Below are 20764 nucleotides of genomic sequence, written 5' to 3' on the forward strand. Positions count from 1 at the left end.
AAAATGCAAAAAGGGCTTCATGCTGAGAAGAAGCTAGTTATCAAAATTAAGACTGGAGCTATATTTTGACATCCACAACTACAAACTGGTCTTAGTGCACTTTGTGTCAGTATTTACCTTGGGACTTTCTCTCGTTTCTGTTTGATGGCCCTAAGGAATGAATGTATTTGCCTTAAGAGATAAGTGAAAAAAAAACCAAAAACGGTATGAATCACAAAGTACCTCAGCCTTTCAGACACACATCTTTAAGTTCTTAAAACTAACTCTCCATCTAAATAAACTCATAACACTGCACAAACAGATGCACAAATACACACAGAGTACATAACTTTCATCTACTCAGGGTATCACCATCCATCACCATTGGCCTTATCACCCATTTCAGAGCACACCATCTGCCAAAAACATTTAATATTCCCTTATTTCAGAAAGTACAGATTGATGTTGATCAGACCAACCCTTTCCACAAATAAGATTCTCAACATTTGATATTTGTACATGTCAGCCACTGTCTGGCACATCAGAATGATGCACAAATTTTGGAACAAGCAGTTACTGCTCATGAATTCACAGCTATTTCCTCACTTCAGCTGAGGGAAGAGAGATCTTAAAAAGATTGCCATAATATGAATATGCAGAGGAAAAATTAAAAGCAAAAGTACATGATAAAATTTTAAGGGAAAAAAATGGCATATTACAGAGAAAATGAGCCTCTAATAATTTATGAATCATAAAAATTTAGTTTCGTCATTTTTGCTTGCAACCAAAATACCAGGCAAATGTTGGTTCTCTGCTGCATTTCCCATATGGTCAATGTTAGAGAATGTTGAAATAACTTAAACATAGTGTGTTATTAAAAAGTGGAGTTCAAACTAACCAAAAGAAAATTCAGACCAAACAAAAAGGGCAGGGGAAAAATAAGCCTGAAGTAAAGGATATCTTACTAGTCGCTTTTTTTTTTTTTTAACTGATGAGTATAAAAATTGTTCACAGGGTGGGAATGTAAATTGATACAGCCACTATGGAGAACAGTATGGAGGTTCCTTAAAAAACGAAAAATAGAACTACCATACAACCCAGCAATCCCACTACTGGACATATACCCTGAGAAAACCATAATTCAAAAAGAGTCATATACCACAATGTTCATTGCAGCTCTATCTACAATAGCCAGGACATGGAAGCAACCTAAGTGTCCATCGACAGATGAATGGATAAAGATGTGGCACATATATACAATGGAATATTACTCAGCCATAAAAAGAAACAAAATTGAGTTATTTGTAGTGAGGTGAATGGACCTAGAGACTGTCATACAGAGTGAAGTAAGTCAGAAAGAAAAACAAATACCGTATGCTAACACATATATATGGAATCTAAAAAAAAAATGGTTCTGAAGAACCTAGGGGCAGGACAGGAATAAAGACGCAGACATAGAGAATGGACTTGAGGACACGGGGAGGGGAAAGGGTAAGCTGGGACGAAGTGAGAGAGTGGCATGGACTTATATATACTACCAAATGTAAAATAAATAGCTAGTGGGAAGCAGCCGCACAGCACAGGGAGATCAGCTCGGTGCTTTGCGACCACCTAGAGGGGTGGGATAGAGAGGGTGGGAGGGAGACGCAAGAGGGAGGAGATATGGGGATATATGTATATGTATAGCTGATTCACTTTGTTATAAAGCAGAAACTAACACACCATTGTAAAGCAATTATACTCCAATAAAAATGTTAAAAAAAAAGTTGTTCACAGGTAAAAAAGGGCTTTTAAAGTTTTTGAAAACAGTTAAATGCCTAAACCAGAGGTCACAAACTGTTGCCCTTGGATTGCATCCTGTGAGCAAACGTGTTCGGTCTGCCTACCCTGTATTTTCAAAAATTGGAATTGCTTTCCAATATTTATTAGTGAGGATATTTCATATAAAATGTTATTAATATTGAAAGATCTGAAGGTCTGGCAACAATGAAGCCCCACTGCCTCACTGCAACAATTGGCCAGTAGTTCTCAGTTGAACCAGCACACTGGAAACCATCTAGGAAGCTCTGAAAAATTACCAATGCTTGAGGCTGACCCCTACTCATTCTAGGGAAAGCCCCGGCAACTAATACATTTAAAAGTTCCTCAGAGGACTCTAACGGTGCAACCAGAATTGAGACTCCTGGGCCTAGAGTTTTACACTTGACATATGCTCTTCGTTTAATCACAGCAGTCAAATGTGCTTCACTGTTCTTCCAGTTTACCCCCATCCTAAAAGGCACTGGGAATTGAAACTCCATTTAAATATCCCCATTTAATCTTGTTTAAGCCACTGAACTATAGAAGGGTCCAGTGATGCAAAATGAACTTTATTGGCTACACACACTCTAATCTGATGTATCTCAAAGCACGGTGGGTAGATCACTTCTGTATCCAAATCTCTTGTTAAAGTGCATGTTCCAGACACATATATGAAAAACTCTGAGCAAGAACTCCTTATGCACTGTAAACACTAAAAACCATCCTTGGTTTGTAGAAGGGTGCTGAGGGCTCTCTTCCCCTCCTGTTCCTACCAGTGTCTACTGTCTGACCATGCAGAACACTAACTTTTGGGGTCATGGAATTACTCATTGAACAGAGAGCAGTGAGGTTTAAATCTCACTTGCATCCACACTTGGCTTGCTCTCATTGGATTGCTTTTCCATTAGAATTGCTGTTTGGTTCTGCTCTTGGACTCTCTAATGTCCATGGTAGACGCAGTAAGATGAACTTGGTGCCTCGGTGCCTAAGTTAGGAGCAAACAAACCTTTTGCCTTCTTAATAGGGAAGAGAGGCCAGGAGACATGATTAACCACTCAAGATCCCTCCCAGTCTACCCCAAGGGGTTCCCTGCAGCTAAGTACTACTAAGTTCATATATGGTACCACTAAGTTCCCAGGGGCTCAAGCAATATTTCTCAAGCATGATCCACAAATGACCTATATCCATCACCCAGCAGCTGGATTCCTGAGTCTCATTGCAAAACCTACTGAATGAATGAGAATCTCTAGCAAGTGGGCTTGAGAAGCTGTACTTGTAACAAGCTCCCCAGACAGTTCTTAGGCACAGGAAGTTTGAGAGCCGCTGAGCTCTGGGTTCAACAAAGAGAAGACCCCACTCTAAAGCTCCTTCAGGAAAGTCACAGGAACCAAGGGAAGCCACTGGCTAACATTCTGGGTCCTCACATCTCCCTCTCTCTTCACTCCCCAACTGGAACGACTTAAGCAATTCAGGGCAGACCCATTTAAAATGACAACATAAATACCCAGAAAAGGAATAGCTGGATCATGTGGCAGTTCTATTCTTAATTTTTTGAGGAATCTCCAAACTGTTTTCCATAGTGGCTGTACCAATTTACCTTCCCACCAACAATATATAAAGGTTCCCTTTTCTCCATATCCTCTCCAACACTTATTTCTTGCCTTTTTGATAATAGCCATTCAAATGGGCATGATGTGATATCTCACTGTGGTTTTGATTTGCATTTCCCTAATAAATACAGTGATGTTGAACATCATTTCCTGTGCCTGTTGGCCATCTGTAGGTCTCCTTTGGAAAAATGTCTACCCAGATCCTCTGCCCATTTTTTAATCAGCTTATTTCGTTTTTTGCTTTTGAGTTGTACAAGTTCTTTACATATTTTAGATGTTAACCCCTTATTGTATATATGATTTGCAAATGTCTTCTTCTGGGTATTTATCAGAAGAACATGAAAACACTAATTCAAAAAGATATATGCACCCCAATGTTCATCACAGCATTATTTACAACAGCCAAGATATGGAAACAACCTAAGTTACCCATTGATGGACGTATGGATAAAGAAGATGTGGTATATATGTACAATTAAATACTACTTAGCCATAAAAAAAGATGAAATCTTGCCATTTGCAACCCCTGGATGGACATTGAGGGTAGTATGCTAAGCGAAATGAGTCCAACGGAGAAAGACAAGTACCATATGATTTCACTCACATGTGGAATATTAAAAATAAATAAACAAACAAAATAAACTGCACAAAAGCAAACAAATAGATACCGAGAACAGATCAGTGATTACCAGAGGCGAAAGGAAGTAGGGGGAGGGAGAAACAGATAAATGGGATCAACTATACGGTGACAGATGGAAACTAAACTTTTCGTGGTGAGCATGTTGTAGTGTATATAGGTCAAAATATAACGTTGGGGCTTCCCTGGTGGCGCAGTGGTTGAGAATCTGCCTGCCAATGCAGGGGACACGGGTTCGAGCCCTGGTCTGGGAAGATCCCACATGCCGCGGAGCAACTAGGCCCGTGAGCCACAACTACTGAGCCTGCATGTCTGGAGCTTGTGCTCCGCAACAAGAGATGCCGTGACAGTGAGAGGCCCGCGCACCGCGATGAAGAGTGGCTCCCGCTCGCGGCAACTAGAGAAAGCCCTCGCCACAGAAATGAAGACCCAACACAGCCAAAAATAAATAAATAAATAAATTTTTTAAAAAAATAAATAATGTTGTACACATGAAACAGTAATATAAACCAATGTTACCTCAATTTTTTAAAAAATTTTAATAAAAAATAAGATGACCACATATTCTGTTTTACTATAATTCAAATTAATCAGCTATTAGGACAAAAAGAAGTGAGAAACATTTAAAATCCAACTGTATAGTAGCAGAGTCCTTAATACCATAAAAACACAGATGAGTTTCATGCTCATAAAGCTTACAATTATTTGTCATACTACTTCCATTTTAAATCAATCCTACAGCATAACCAGGGAACACCTTTCAGTGGAGTTCTAAGCTTCTCATATCCTTTTTATGCTTTCATACAGAGCTCATCAGCCTTCCTCTCCAAGGCTGGATGATATTGTTAACCAACATGTGGCAAAGAAGATTCTAAAACAGCATGACAATTTTATGCTTGAGTCAGGCAATCATAGCTCTCTTGAGGGAAATCTGCTCTCCAGGCTCACCTCTCCTGTGTTTCTGCCCACAATCCCCCCTGGAGGAACTTAAGGCTCTTATACACTCGATTACACTCTACTGATTTATAGTGCCAAACAGCCATTCACATAAGGGCCCTCCATAAACATTACTGGATTATGCCAACTCAGGTGATTGATTCTGGTCCTCTTAATGTGCCACCACTCTACAGACAAACCTTATATATCCAGTATGATTTCAGCTCCTCAAACTAGGCTCCCTATCCACACCTTGCATCTATTGTCTTCTGAAAACAAGATTGCAGTTAAAAGAACCAACTACTGGAGAAAACTAATTATAAATAGGAAAACAGGGGAAACATTACAGGTAGCTGAAAGTTTAGCACTTGCACACAGTGAGCACAATCAGTATGAAAATGACACTAACTCTGATTCTTCTGTGTGACAGAAAATTTCCTTCCATCATCATCAAAACTAGTGCTTCTTAAACTGAAAGGTGCCTGTGAACTACCTGGAACATCTTACTAAAATGTGGGCTCTAATTCAGACAATCTGAGATGGAGTCCGAGATTGTGCCTTCCTAACAAGCTCCCAGGAACTGCTAAGGCTGCTCATAGCTCTGCTACTTATAGTGTGGTGGGGAAACAGCAGCATCAGCGTCAGTGTCAGCACCAGCATCACCTGGGAGCCTGTTAGACAAGAATCTTGAGTCCACCTTAGACCTAAGGAAAGAGAATCTGCCATTCAACAAGGTCTCAGGTAATTAGAATGCATAGTGGACAGCCGCTAACACACCATCTTATACTCACTGTCAATCAGAACTGTCTGGGACCTTTTTGAAACTACAAAAGCTTAGGCCTCATGGCAGAGAATCTGATTCAGTTGGTCTAGGGTATTTCACTGTTCCTATTTTTGTTTGTTTTTAGGCATACCCAGGTGGTTCTGAGCAGCCAGTGTTGAGAACCAATGAATTAAAAATACCCAACTGGGTGGAGGAAAATATAGAGCTACTGCTAATCGGTGAGGAATTTGAGGGAATGATGAAAATGTCCTAAAATTGGTTATTGCAATGGTTACATGACTCTGTGAATATACTAAAAACCATTGAATTGTATACTTTAAATGAGTCAATTGTATGGTATATGAATTATTCTCAATAAAACTGTTATATAAAAATGTAAAACTTCAATAGCTTTCCTATTTTAAAATAGGTAAATAACTCCAACTGAACAACAATGAAGTGGAATTACTGCCCATCCTGGAACTCTGGCCCAAGAGGTTGAACTTCTTTCAAAAAAAGAGAACACAGATGCTTATACGACTCATCTAGAAACATTAAGTCCTGCTCATCTACTCCTTAGGTTCATTTCTGGTTAAGGTAATGCATATTTTAAAAAGAAAAGCAAATTTATCAATTTTGAAAAGTTTCTCCTGCACACCCAAAGTTTCCATAGTATTTTCAAATAAATAATTTTGCTTCCCCAATTTAAAATTAACCAAGTTATTAACTAATAAGTTAACAATGAATTAACTAATCCATTGTACTACATTCTTCCATCTTTTCTGTGTTTTTGAAAACATTCAAAAAACATGTTAAGAGGGACTTCCCCGGTGATCCAGTGGTTAAGACTCCACGCTCCCAATGCAGGGGGCCCAGGTTCGATCCTGGTCAGGGAACTAGATCCCGTGTGCCACAACTAAAGATCCCGTATGCCACAACTAAGACCCAGCACAGCCAAATAAACAAATAAATAAATATTTTTTTAAATTAAGGAAAAATATATAAAATGCAAATCTGACCTTGTTTTTAAAAAGTGACTTAAGAAACTCTCGATAATGTGCTCATAAAAATAAAGATGATAAATAGCACTAAAACATCAGGAAAATTATACTCCAATAAAGACATTAAAAAAAAATCAGGAAAGATCACTGTAATATATGAGACACTGTTTACTTATTATCAAAAGGAAAGTACTATAAATATACGTGAGTAATAGGTACCACGTATTACTATACCTTGCAGAGGCATGCACAGCTTCTGATAGCTGTGGTGTCAAATGCTCAAAACTGCAGGTCTTGTATGCTCAAGCCAATGACAGTTCACAAGTATGATTTACTTTCCCTGTTGGATCGCCATAGCCTATGTAAGTCATTTTCCCCCAGAACCAGTGCCCTTGTTTACGGTCTCATGGTCTCATTCTTTTGAAACAGGCATATTCTAGATGCATCACTGAACAGAGTTTTCAGGACAATATACACTGGTTACATGGCATCTTCTGGGATCCCCTGCTCATTAAGGAGCCCCTCTCTTAAGAAATGACTTTCTAGGACCGTCAAGGCAACGGTTAAGGTCATCTTCAAAAGTAAGCATGATGCCTTCCCTTATCCAAACTCTCCCATAAAATCCAATATATTTCAACATAACTGTTGCTGTGTATATTTTCTTTTAAAATAATTCTACCATGTTACATTCTGTAGATGACAAAAAAAAAAAGGCAAATCAATGCTCCTAAGTACTGACCTTGCCCTGGGTAATAACCCTTGGATAGTCCTCCTATTACTTTTTATAGTGAGGAAGTTTACCCTCCTGCCTAAACTAAGCCCATCCTGCTCTTAGTACATCTGTCCAATGAACTCTTCAGTTTTCATAGTATTGGGAAGATGGTTCTATATCCCAGAGCAAAACAAATGACCTGAATTTTGGATAAAAGATTCCAATTCCAAGGAAACAACCCTGAAAGCCACGTTGGTGATACTCAGCATATAATAGTCAACTCTATCTCAATCCTGACTCTTTGAAATACTAACTTCCGAGAGGGCAAGACTCACATTCATTGCTGAGTTAAATATACTAATTCTTAATGGATTAGCATGTCTCAATTCATAACTTATTTAACAATTCACCAAAAAGAAAAAAAAGTTTCAAAAGAAAGGAGAAAAGGCATACCTAATATTATATATATCCTGAATATTCTTCTCTCCACCATGTCCTTCCTTAAGAGCTTGCATTTGTAATAATTTCATAATGGCTTTTATCAAGCCGTGTGTATTCCTGTAAAGAAATATAACAACATGTCAAATGTTATAAAGTGAATATTCTAATCAGGTACTTAATCCTACCACTTTGAAATAGTTGAACACTTGCCACGCACACTGAACAGGAGCCATCCACACACACCCAGCTTATTGCATAGCACAGCCAAGAATAGGCCTACAAGCTCCCATTCAACACATTGAAAGGAGGAGAAGTGGAGCCAAAGAATCAAACCACTAACCTATCAATCACCTCCATACATGCACTTGGGGGAAAATCAATCAGGAAAAAGGAAACACTAACCCACATAACTGCAGGCAGTGACCACATCAGTTACCCACACTGACAAATCAAGTCCTTCATTTATAAATATTAGCAGACCATGAATAATAACCAGACATATGAAATGGAACAGCCACTCAAAAAAGTGGGCCAGGGGACCAATCAAAGAAAATAATGCCCATTAAAACAAAGTTAATGGAAGTGGGGAACAGAAATTTAAGTTTTCTCCTTATCCTCTGTAAGAGGCAGCAGGATAATAAATCAAAAAGAAGGCCTGCCCTTTTTTATTTTTTTGCCTGTTATTAATTATTTTAAATTCTGAAACAGGATTTTATTCCAGCATTACTGAGGTAAAACTGACAAATACAATTGTAATATAATGTGTACAACATGATTTACATGTACATTGTAAAATGGCTGCCATAATCAAGTTAATTAACACACACATCACTTCACATAGTTCCTTTTTTTTTTTTTTGATAAAAACGCTAAATACTCTCTTAGCAAATTTCAAGTACACAATACAGTATTGTTGACTACAGTTACTACGTTGTACATTAGATCCTCAGAACTTATTCATCTTATAACTGGAAGTTTGTATCTTTTGACCAACCTCTCCCCATTTCTCCCACCCAGCCCCTGGCAACAATATCTGTTCAACTTCTTTTTTTAGATTCCACATATAAGTGGTACCATCCAGTATTTATCTTTCTCTGTCTGGGTTATTTCACTTAGCACGATACCCTTCAGGTTCATCCGCTTTGTCACAAATTACCCTGCCCTTTTTAAATAAGATGCTCCCTGGGAACAAAAAAGAAATCTAAGAAATAAAGATCACCTGTTAAATTTTTAAAAAGTAATATTTTTAAAATCATGGTTGTTCATATTTACGGAGCGTCTATTGTAAGCTAAGTACTATCCTAAGAGCTTAACATGTATTGTGCCTTGCTATCTAGAATTGACTTTTAACAATCATCGACAGGAGGACACTGGAACTCACCAAAAAAGATACCCCACATCCAAAGACAAAGGAAAAGCCACAATGAGACGGTAGGAGGGGCACAATTACAATAAAATCAAATCCCATAATAGCTGAGTGGGTGACTCACAAACCGGACAACACTTATACCACAGAAGTCCACCCACTGGAGTGAAGGTTCTGAGCCCCACGTCAGGCTTCCCAACTTGGGGGTCCGGCAACAGGAGGAGGAATTCTTAGAGAATCAGACTTTGAAGGCTAATGGGATTTGACTGCAGGACTTCGATAGGACTGGGGGAAACAGAGACTCCACTCTTGGAAAGCACACACAAATTAGTGTGCGCATCGGGACCCAGGGGGAGGAGCAGTGACCCCATAGGAGACTGAACCAGACATACCTGCTAGCGTTAAGAGGGTCTCCTGCAGAGGCGAGGGGTGGCTGTGTCTCACCATGAGGACAAGGACACTGGCAGCAGAAGTTCTGGGAAGTACTCCTTGGCTTGAGCCCTCCCAGAGTCTGCCATTAGCCCCACCAAAGAGCCGGGGTAGGCTCCAGTGCTGGGTCACCTCGGGCCAAACAACCAACAGGGAGGGAACCCAGCCCCACCCATCAGCAGACAAGCAGATTAAAGTCTTACTGAGCTCTGCCCACCACAGCAACAGTCAGCTCTACCCATCACCAGTCCCTCCAACCAGTAAACTTGCACAAGCCTCTTAGATAGCCTCATCCACCAGAGGGCAGACAGCAAAAGCAAGAACTACAACCCTGCAGCCTGTGGAACAAAAACCACATTCACAGAAAGATAGACAAGATGAAAAGGCAGAGGGCTATATATCAGATGAAGGAACAAGAAAAACCCCCAGAAAAACAACTAAATGAAGTGGAGATAGGCAACCTTCCAGAAAAAGAATTCAGAATAATGATAGTGAAGATGATCCTGGACCTCGGAAAAAGAATGGAGGCAAAGATCAAGAAGATGCAAGAAATGTTTAACGAAGACCTAGAAGAATGAAAGAACAAACAAACAGAGATGAACAGTACAATAACTGAAATGAAAAATACACTAGAAGGAATCAATAGCAGAATAACTGAGGCAGAAGAACGGATAAGTGACCTGGAAGACAGAATGGTGGAATTCACTGCTGCTGAACAGAATAAAGAAAAGAGAATGAAAAGAAATGAAGACAGCCTAAGAGACCTCTGGGACAACATTAAACGCAACAACATTTGCATTATAGGGGTCCCAGAAGGAGAATAGAGAGAGAAAGGACCCGAGAAAATGTTTGAAGAGATTATAGTCGAAAACTTCCCAAACATGGGAAAGGAAATAGCCACCCAAGTCCAGGAAGCGCAGCGAGTCCCATACAGGATAAACCCAAGGAGAAACACGACAAGACACACAGTAATCAAATTGGTAAAAATTAAAGACAAAGAAAAATTATTGAATGCAGCAAGGGAAAAACGACAAATAACATACACGGGAACTCCCATAAGGTTAACAGCTGATTTCTCAGCAGAAACTCTACAGACCAGAAGGGAGTGGCATGACATATTTAAAGTGATGAAAGGGAAGAACCTACAACCAAGATCACTCTACCCAGCAAGGATCTCATTCAGATTCGATGGAGTAATCAAAAGCTTTACAGATGAGCAAAAGCTAAGAGAATTCAGCACCACCAAACCAGCTCTACAACAAATGCTAAAGGAACTTCCCTAAGTGGGAAACACAAGACAAGAAAAGGACCTACAAAAACAAACTCAAAACAATTAAGAAAATGGTAATAGGAACATACATATCGATAATTACCTTAAGCGTGAATGGATTAAATGCCCCAACCAAAAGACATAGGCTCGCTGAACGGATACAAAAACAGGACCCGTATATATGCTGTCTACAAAAGACTCACTTCAGACCTAGGGACACATACAGACTGAAAGTGAGGGAATGGAAAAAGATATTCCATGCAAATGGAAATCAAAAGAAAGCTGGAGTAGCTATACTCATATCAGATAAAATAGACTTTAAAATAAAGAATGTTACAAGAGACAAGGAAGGACACTACATAATGATCAGGGATCAATCCAAGAAGAAGATATAACAATTATAAATATATATGCACCCAACATAGGACCACCTCAATACATAAGGCAACTGCTAACAGCTATAAAAGAGGAAATCAACAGTAACACAATAATACTGGGGGATTTTAACACCTCACTTACACCAATGGACAGATCATCCAAACAGAAAATTAAAAAGGAAACACAAGCTTTAAATGACACAAAAAACCAGATAGATTTAATTGTTATTTATAGGACATTCCATCCAAAAACAGCAGATTACAGCTTCTTCTCAAGTGCACATGGAACATTCTCCAGGACATATCATATCTTGGGTCACAAATCAAGCCTCAGTAAATTTAAGAAAATTGGAATCATATCAAGCATCTTTTCTGACCACAACACTATGAGATTAGAAATCAATTACAGGGAAAAAAACGTAAAAAAACACAAACACATGGAGGCTAAACAATACATTACTAAACAACCAAAAGATCACTGAAGAAATCAAAGAGGAAATCAAAAAATACCTAGAGACAGATGACAATGAAAACACGACAATCCAAAACCTATGGGATGCAGCAAAAGCAGTTCTAAGAAGGAAGTTTATAGCAATACAATCCTACCTCAAGAAACAAAAAACATCTCAAATAAACAACCTAACCTTACACCTAAAGGAACTATAGAAAGAAGAACAAACAAAACCCAAAGTTAGTAGAAGGAAAGAAATCATAAAGATCAGAGCAGAAATAAATGAAATGGAAACAAAGAAGACAATAGCAAAAATCAATAAAACTAAAAGCTGGTTCTTTGAGAAGATAAACAAAACTGATAAACCATTAGCCAGACTCATCAAGAAAAAGAGGGAGAGGACTCAAATCAATAAAATTAGAAATGAAAAAGGAGAAGCTACAACAGACACCGCAGAAATACAAAGCATCCTAAGAGACTACTACAAGCAACTCTATGCCAATAAAATGGACAATCTGGAAGAAATTGACAAATTCTTAAAAAGGTATAACCTTCCAAGACTGAACCAGGAAGAAATAGAAACTATGAACAGACCAATCACAAGGAATGAATTTGAAACTGTTATTAAAAATCTTCCAAGAAACAAAAGTCCAGGACCAGATGGCTTCACAGGTGAATTCTATCAAACATTTAGAGAAGAGCTAACACCCATCCTTCTCAAACTCTTCCAAAAAATTGCAGAGGAAGGAACACTCCCAAACTCATTCTATGAGGCCACCATCACCCTGATACCAAAACCAGACAAAGATACTACAAAAAAATAAAATTACAGACCAATATCACTGATGAACATAGATGCAAAAATCCTCAACAAGGGCTTCCCTGGTGTCGCAGTGGTTGAGAATCTGCCTGTCAATGCAGGGGACACGGGTTCGAGCCCTGGTCTGGGAAGATCCCACATGGCCATGGAGCAACTGGGCCTGTGAGCCACAATTACTGAGCCTGCGCGTCTGGAGCCTGTGCTCCGCAACAAGAGAGGCCGCGATAGTGAGAGGCCCGCGCACCGCGATGAAGAGTGGCCCCTGCTTGCCACAACTAGAAGAAAGCCCTCGCACAGAAACGAAGACCCAACACAGCCATAAATAAATAAAATAAATAAATTTTTAAAAAAAATTCTCAACAAAATACTAGTAAACAGAACCCAACAACACATTAAAAGGATCATACACAATGATCAAGTGGGATTTATCCCAGGGATGCAAGGATTCTTCAATATATGCAAATCAATCAATGTGATACACCATATTAACAAAGTGAAGAATAAAAACCATATGATCATCTCAATAGATGCAGAAAAAGCTTTTGACAAAATTCAACACCCATTTATGAAAAAACCCTCCAGAGAGTGGGCATAGAGGGAACCTACCTCAACATAATAAAGGCCATATATGACAAACCCACAGCAAACATCATTCTCAATGGGGAAAAACTGAAAGCATTTCCTCTAAGATCAGGAACAAGACAAGGATGTCCACTCTCACCAGTATTATTCAACATAGTTTTGGAAGTCTTAGCCACGGCAATTAGAAAAGAAAAATAAATTAAAGGAATACAAATTGGAAAAGAAGAAGTAAAACTGTCACTGTTTGCAGATGACATGATACTATACATAGAGAATCCTAAAGATGCCACCAGAAAACTACTAGAGCTAATCAATGAAGTTGGTAACGTTGCAGGATACAAAATTAATGCACAGAAATATCTTGCATTCTTATATACTAATGATGAAAAATCTGAAAGAGAAATTAAGGAAACACTCCCATTTACCGTTGCAACAAAAAGAATACAATACCTAGGAATAATTTTACCTAGGGAGACAAAAGACCTGTATGCAGAAAACTATAAGACACGGTTGAAAGAAATTAAATATGATACAAACAGATGGAGAGATATACCATGTTCTTGGATTGGAAGAATCAATATTGTGAAAATGACTATACTACCCTACCCAAAGCAATCTACAGATTCAATGCAATCCCTATTAAATTACCAATGGTATTTTTTACAGAACTAGAACAAATCATCTTAAAATTTGTATGGAGACACAAAAGACCCCGAATAGCCAAAGCGGTCTTGAGGGAAAAAAACGGAGCTGGAAGAATCAGACTCCCTGACTTCAGACTATACTACAAAGCTACAGTCATCAAGACAATATGGTACTGGCACAAAAACAGAAATATAGATCAATGGAACAGGATAGAAAGCCCAGAGATAAACCCACGCACCTATGGTCAACTAATCTATGACAAAGGAGGCAAGGATATACAATGGAGAAAAGACAGTCTCTTCAATAAGTGGTGCTGGGAAAACTGGACAGCTACATGTAAAAGAATAAAATTAGAACACTCCCTAACACCATACACAAAAATAAACTCAAAATGGATTAGAGACCTAAATGTAAGACGGGACAGTATAAAACTCTTAGAGGAAAACATAGGAAGAACACTCCTTGACATAAATCACAGCAAGATCTTTTTTGACCCTAGAACAATGGAAATAAAAACAAAAATAAACAAATGGAACCTAATGAAACTTAAAAGCTTTTGCAAAGCAAAGGAAACTACAAACAAGACGAAAGGACAACCCTCAGAATGGGAGAAAATATTTGCAAATGAATCAACAGACAAAGGATTAATCTCCAAAATATATAAACAGCTCATGCAGGTCAATGTTAAAAAAACAAACAACCCAATCCAAAAATGGGCAGAAGACCTAAATAGACATTTCTCCAAAGAAGACATACAGATGGCCAAGAAGCACATGAAAAGCTGCTCAACACCACTAATTATCAGAGAAATGCAAATCAAAACTACAACGAGGTATCACCTCACACCAGTTAGAATGGGCATGATTGGAAAATCTACAAACAACAAATGCTGGAGAGGGTGTGGAGAAAAGGGAACACTCTTGCACTGTTGGTGGGAATGTAAATTGATACAGCTACTATGAGAACAGTATGGAGGTTCCTTAAAAAACTAAAAATAGGACTACCATATGACCCATCAATCCCACTACTGGGCATATACCCTGAGAAAACCATAATTTAAAGAGTCATGTACCAACATGTTCATTGCAGCACTATTTACAATAGCCAGCTCATGGAAGCAACCTAAATGCCCATCGACAGACAAATGGATAAAGAAGATGTGGTACATATATATACAATGGAATATTACTCAGCCATAAGAAGGAATGAAATTGAGTCATTTGTAGAGACATGGATGTATCTAGAGACTGTCATACAGAGTGAAGTAAGTCAGAAAGAGAAAAACAAATATTGTATATTAATGCATATATGTGGAACCTAGAAAAATGGTACAGATGAACCAGTTTGCAGGGCAGAAATTGAGACACAGATGCAGAACACAAACGTATGGACACCAAGGGGGGAAAGTGGTGGTGGGGTGGGGGGTGATGAATTGGGAGATTGGGATTGACATATATACACTGATGTGTATAAAATGGATAACTAATAAGAACCTGCTGTTTAAAAAAATAAAATAAAATTCAAAATAAAAACAAAAAGGAAATCACCTTTAACTTTATCTCTAGCCAAGACAAGATCTGGACTTAATTAATTGATATCTTTCGGGGCAATTACGTGAGATGTTATTTAGTGTACTCTTCTATGGCATTTAAAATTTTACAACTTGTAAAAGGTTTGGTCGCACTGTCCCATACAGTAGCCAATGGCCACATGTAGCTACTGAGCACTTGTAATTTGGCTAATCCACATTGGGATGTGCTGTTGTGTAAAATACACGCTGTATTTAAAAGACTTAGAACACAAAAAAGACTGTAAAATATCGTGTAATTTTTTATACTGATTACATATTGAAATAATATTTTTGAAATGTGGGGTTACATAAAATATATTATTAAAGTTAATATCAACCATTTCTTTTTACTTTTTAATATAGCTACTAGAAAAGTTTGAATTATAAATCTGGCTCATAGTACAATATATTTCTATTTCACAGCACTGCTGGAGACACTCACATGGTTTGTTTCCTAAGTGGATTCTTTGGTGAGCAGTGAGGTTTCTCTTGCAGTTGAAGCATTTCCCACAATCTATACAACAGTATGTTTTCTTTTTCACATGGATCCTCTTATGACCATGCAGTGCAGATTCATGAATGAGTGTTTTGTGATGGATATCACATGTGTATGGTTTCTCTCCTGTGTGGATCCTCTGGTGAAGACAGAGGCCTCAACACTGCATGAAGCCTGTTCCCTAAGATTCTCTTTCCTGTGTGTGTTCTCTGCTGGACGTCAAACTGAGGTTCAGCTTTTCTCACATACTCTACATTTGTATTGTGTCAATTCCACTTTGCCTTCATCAGAAATATGGCTAGTTAATTCCACTGTGACTCAAAAGAAATTAAAAAGTAAATTTTTTTAAAAATTGGAATGACGTGCAGTTGTCTTAGGAAGGTCTGATGGCATGATATCTCCTTGAGAACCAAGGTACTGTCTTATTTTCTTCCTTTGAGACTGCTCAGATTCTTCTGAGAACCTTCCCTGTTGACACCCTGAGCTTCTAGAATCCTCCTCCTCTAAAGCTTAGGAAGAAGATACCTCAGCACCCAAACTTTTAGAATAAATTCCTTCGTTGCAATTCGTCACACCATTCACTTTTACAGAATGAGAACCATTCTGTAGCTAAGGATCCCAGACTTTAAGGAATGCTACCTTCCAGTATATGCCCCAGCTCTTCACAACTCTGCACACTTTCCTTTACAGAGATCTGGAGAGCCTTCAGCATGGAAACTGTAACTGCTCTATCACCAATTTATCAAGAACCTATTCCTGGGTGTGAATGTCTGACCTCAGTCACAGGCCTCAGTGCTGCTGTCTTGCTTTTTGAAAGTTAGTCTTCAGGATGACACAAAACCCTATGGCTCTGACCCAGGTCTGTGCCTAGATTTTTATACAAGACCATGAATTTTTATACAAGACCATGAAATCTGAGGTCTGTAGCTATATTTAGTAGATAAATTCTAATCATCACTGAATCAGTGAGCAGTTCCAGATTCCAGTATCCGATTGAGACCTATCAGAGGAGTCTGCCCTGGTTTACCTTGGTGAGAGGGTCACTATGTGTTCAGAAGTCTCCTTGTCTTCTTGTCTGCAATGTTTACACAACTGGTAATCAGCTTTAAAGTCTGATTTAAGCTAAAATGACTCCATTTATGTATGGTTGAAATGGAGATGGAAAAAGTCCAAGCCTCACCTAGTAACCTCATAAGGCCACTCTGGACCTAATGATTAGTTTAAAGGGTACTCATTTTAGATGATCAATTTTGACTGAATTTCTTCCAAGAAATATGGCTTCATTAAATAATCTCTTTTTGCATGTAAAACTATATTGGTTTTCCTTATCTAATGATTTATTTGTCATATGACTAGAGTTTTACAGAAGACAGATAACAGACTTATGATTTTTAACCAATTTGGGTCACCTACCCCTTTATGAAAGCACTAGAATCCCAGAGAAAAGCACATACACCATATGTGCATTTAATTCCAGGGAGTTCCCAGAACCACTGAGACTGGTAAATTAACTCCAGTTTTTTAACCTTTAAGTTACATCTTGTTTTATTTGTGGATCCAGACTTTACTGTGTGGATAATTGAGTCCATACTATATTTTAAGCAAGAGTGTAACATGAATACATTATAATTTTTGAAAGATGATGGCATTAATAAAATCACATGTAGATCCATTCAAATAGTAACATATTGCCTTAAATTCAATTATTTTAGAATAATTTCTTAAATTATTTAAATATTTCAAGTGGGCTGAGAGGGATGGTTTCAGATTTGTATTTAAATCCCTGCTTTAATTCTAATTAGATAGGGAATGTTGGGCAAGCCACTTAATGTCCAGAAGCCTCAACATCCTCACCTGTACAAGAGAATCATAATAATAAGCCCACCTCTGTGTTGTTTTAAAGAATAAATAATACTATGTCAGTAAAGTACCTGGTTATTTTTTCAATAAATTGTAATAATCTAATATGGTAACTGTACCATAAAGATTATAATGCTTTTCCCTTTGTAAGGTTATGCAAACAGAAGTTTCAGAGTTCATGAATGCCAAAACCTAGAATGTTCCTAAAACTAACTACAGTTAAGTCCTAAATGCCTAAATCCTAGTATTTTCTATCTTTCTTCACAAAACCCTCTTTTTATTGTTTTCAAGCCATTGTTACTCTGAATCTGAGATCTGCTCTTACAAAATTAAAAATTTTTATATGAAATCTGTATAATTGCAGAAAGAGGTTACAAGAGTTTGAATAGTGCTAAAAATCAAAATAATAAAATAGAAGAAAACATAACCTTTAGAGAAGCAAAAATCAAAGAAAGGATAGAAGAAAAATTCACTAGACCTAAGTCTTCAAACTGAAAGGGCTACCAAGTGCTAGGCAAGACGCCTGAAAAAATTTCTGACATTCCCAAATCCATAGGTAAAGAGAAAATCCTATGAACTTTAAGTTATAAAATAAAATCTATAAAATAAAGAACACTAGACTGACATCATTTCTAATTTGGCATCAGAATTCTCATCTGCAACACTAAATGAAGCAATGTATATGGAATTATGAGAGAAAGGTTTATATAACTTAATACATCTAACCCCCTCCCCAAAAAGACTAAGAATAATGTATGAAGACAAAAGAAATATTTTTCAGACATAGTACTCTGAAAAATTTTCAAGAGGTTCTCCAGTTAAAAGATAATGCAGGATGATTGCACAACTTTGTAAATATACCAAAAACCACTGAATTGCACATTTTAAAAGAATAGTTTTAATATATGAATTATATCTCAATAAAGCTATTATTTTTTTAAGATAAAACATAAGAAAGAACTGAAGTGGTAGAAAGATATAGCCTACAAAGAACTTGTTCAGAATGAATACCAGAAGAATTTACAATCAAGTCTTTAACATTTTTCAAATGTCACTATAAAGTTTAAAGCAATTGTTAAGAGAGGTTTTGGAGGGGGAAAGTACAAAAAAGAGAGAAAAAAAAGACAATCTATCATAAAAATTCCAGATCACTTTAGCAAAGTTAGTGGGGAGGGTTTCAGGGGAAAGAAAACATAAAATTAAGATGAGAGATAACCTGAGATGAAATATTTATAACACATATGACAAAGGGTTTATATACATAAAACAAAAAAAGCAACAAAATAAGGCAGATCATATGATAGAAAAATGAGCAGAGAATATAGATACACAGATCACAGAAGAGGATGATTCATAATATCCAGTGTTAATGAGTGAATGCGGAATAAGCATTTTCAGGTTGAGCATACATTCTTTCAGACTTTATGGAGGGCAATTTAGCAGTGTCCATAAAAATTTTAAATGAACAGTCTTTTTCCCATAAATTGCATTTGTAAGAACCTATCATATAGAAATACCCTTACATATGCCCAAAAGAAGATATTACAAGGCATTTGTTATCTTAAAGAAATGGAAGAAGAAAACTACGTTTGCCAATAGAGAAATATTTAAAATATGACACAATCATATTATAGAATAGTCTGCAGCTCTTAATAAAGATGCAAACAGATCTATGAAAAGATGTCCAACACATATTAAGTGGAAAAAAAGCAATTTTAGAACAATATACATATGAATAATATATCCAATTTTAAAACACATGGAATGTATAGGCTTATAAATACTTTTTTATACACCTAGATATGGGGCTCCAATTTCACTGGAATTAGCTGGTCCCTGATTCCACGTGCCTGGATCTGATTTCAGATCACCCTAGCTTTCCCTATACTCTAGAGGGAACCAAGACCAATATTTGGAGAAATCTCTGAGCCACTCTACTCTCCCTGACCCTTTCCAGCCTGTCACTTCCTAGTTTCCACCAGGGCCCAACAGGAAAGTGAATTTTTTAAAAAGAAGAAAAGAAAGAGAAAATGGTAAAAAGGAGAAATTTTACCACTTACTACTTTCACTACCTGCAAGTGCCATTGTTTGAGTTTTCAAAACTGTATGCACTACTTTTATTTTTTTATTAGTGAAAAAAAGGAGGAAAAAAGATTTATAATCTCAAGGTGAGGAAGGACCACTGAACACAAAAAGAAGATTAAACCTGATCTCCTAGATATACAGTATGAGCAGAAATTTAAGTAAATAATGAAATAACCACCGTGTCTTTTATTTAGAACCTGCCTTCAGTCACAGTTTGGCACAGACACAAAAACATGTTAACTCGAGGAAGTAGACTTCTGAGAACATTTTCAGGATCTGGAATTAGCCCTTAGACAAGCAGGCCGGCTGTGTTTGAGGTACACAGGTACCCAGAAAGTTATTTAACAAATCAAAGTGAAGACTTTTAATCAAGGCGGAGGAGCTCTGATTAGATATTATGACTAACTTGTTCATAGTATAATATGTTCGAGGGATGTCATTACCAAAAAAAGGCATATCCAACTGTCTACTGGATAGTCCCTCTTCAGTGTCTCAATTGTGCCTCAAATTCAACATGTCCAAAACCAAACTCATGTTCTTCCCACATACCTGGTCTTCTAATGCTTCCTATCTACCTGGTAGAGAAGCCAAAAATCAAGGAGTCACCTTTGATATATCCCTTTCAGTGATTCTCATATTCAATCCACCTCAAATGCTTCACTCCCTAAATATCTCACAAATCCATCTATTTCCCTTCATCTCTAGGAAGCAACTATCATCCCTCACCTGAACTACAGTAACAGTCACCTAAACTCATCTCCCTGTACCACTCTATTTGCCTATCCAAAACCCAGCACTTTTAATGTTATGTTCACACTGCAGCCAGAGTGGTCTTTTTGAAACCACTGATACTCATCATATAAAAACACTTCAGTCGATTCCCTCTGCACTCAGGATAAAGACCCAAATCCTGTACATTAGCCATCATGAATGT

At 37.6% G+C, this 20764-nt stretch overlaps 1 protein-coding gene across 2 annotated transcripts in view; it reads right to left on the bottom strand.

Annotated features, from left to right (window-relative positions):
- The window catches only part of FOCAD (focadhesin), a 311371-nt gene that overhangs the window by 246733 nt on the left and 43874 nt on the right, over nt 1–20764 (bottom strand). For both annotated transcript variants that reach the window (XM_059924644.1, XM_059924643.1), the window contains exon 5: nt 7892–7996. In XM_059924644.1, the coding sequence (XP_059780627.1) occupies nt 7892–7996 (105 nt within the window). The remainder of the gene's footprint in view (nt 1–7891; nt 7997–20764) is intronic.

This window comes from Balaenoptera ricei, chromosome 6, assembly GCF_028023285.1.
Source record: "Balaenoptera ricei isolate mBalRic1 chromosome 6, mBalRic1.hap2, whole genome shotgun sequence".
Lineage (NCBI taxonomy): Eukaryota > Metazoa > Chordata > Mammalia > Artiodactyla > Balaenopteridae > Balaenoptera > Balaenoptera ricei.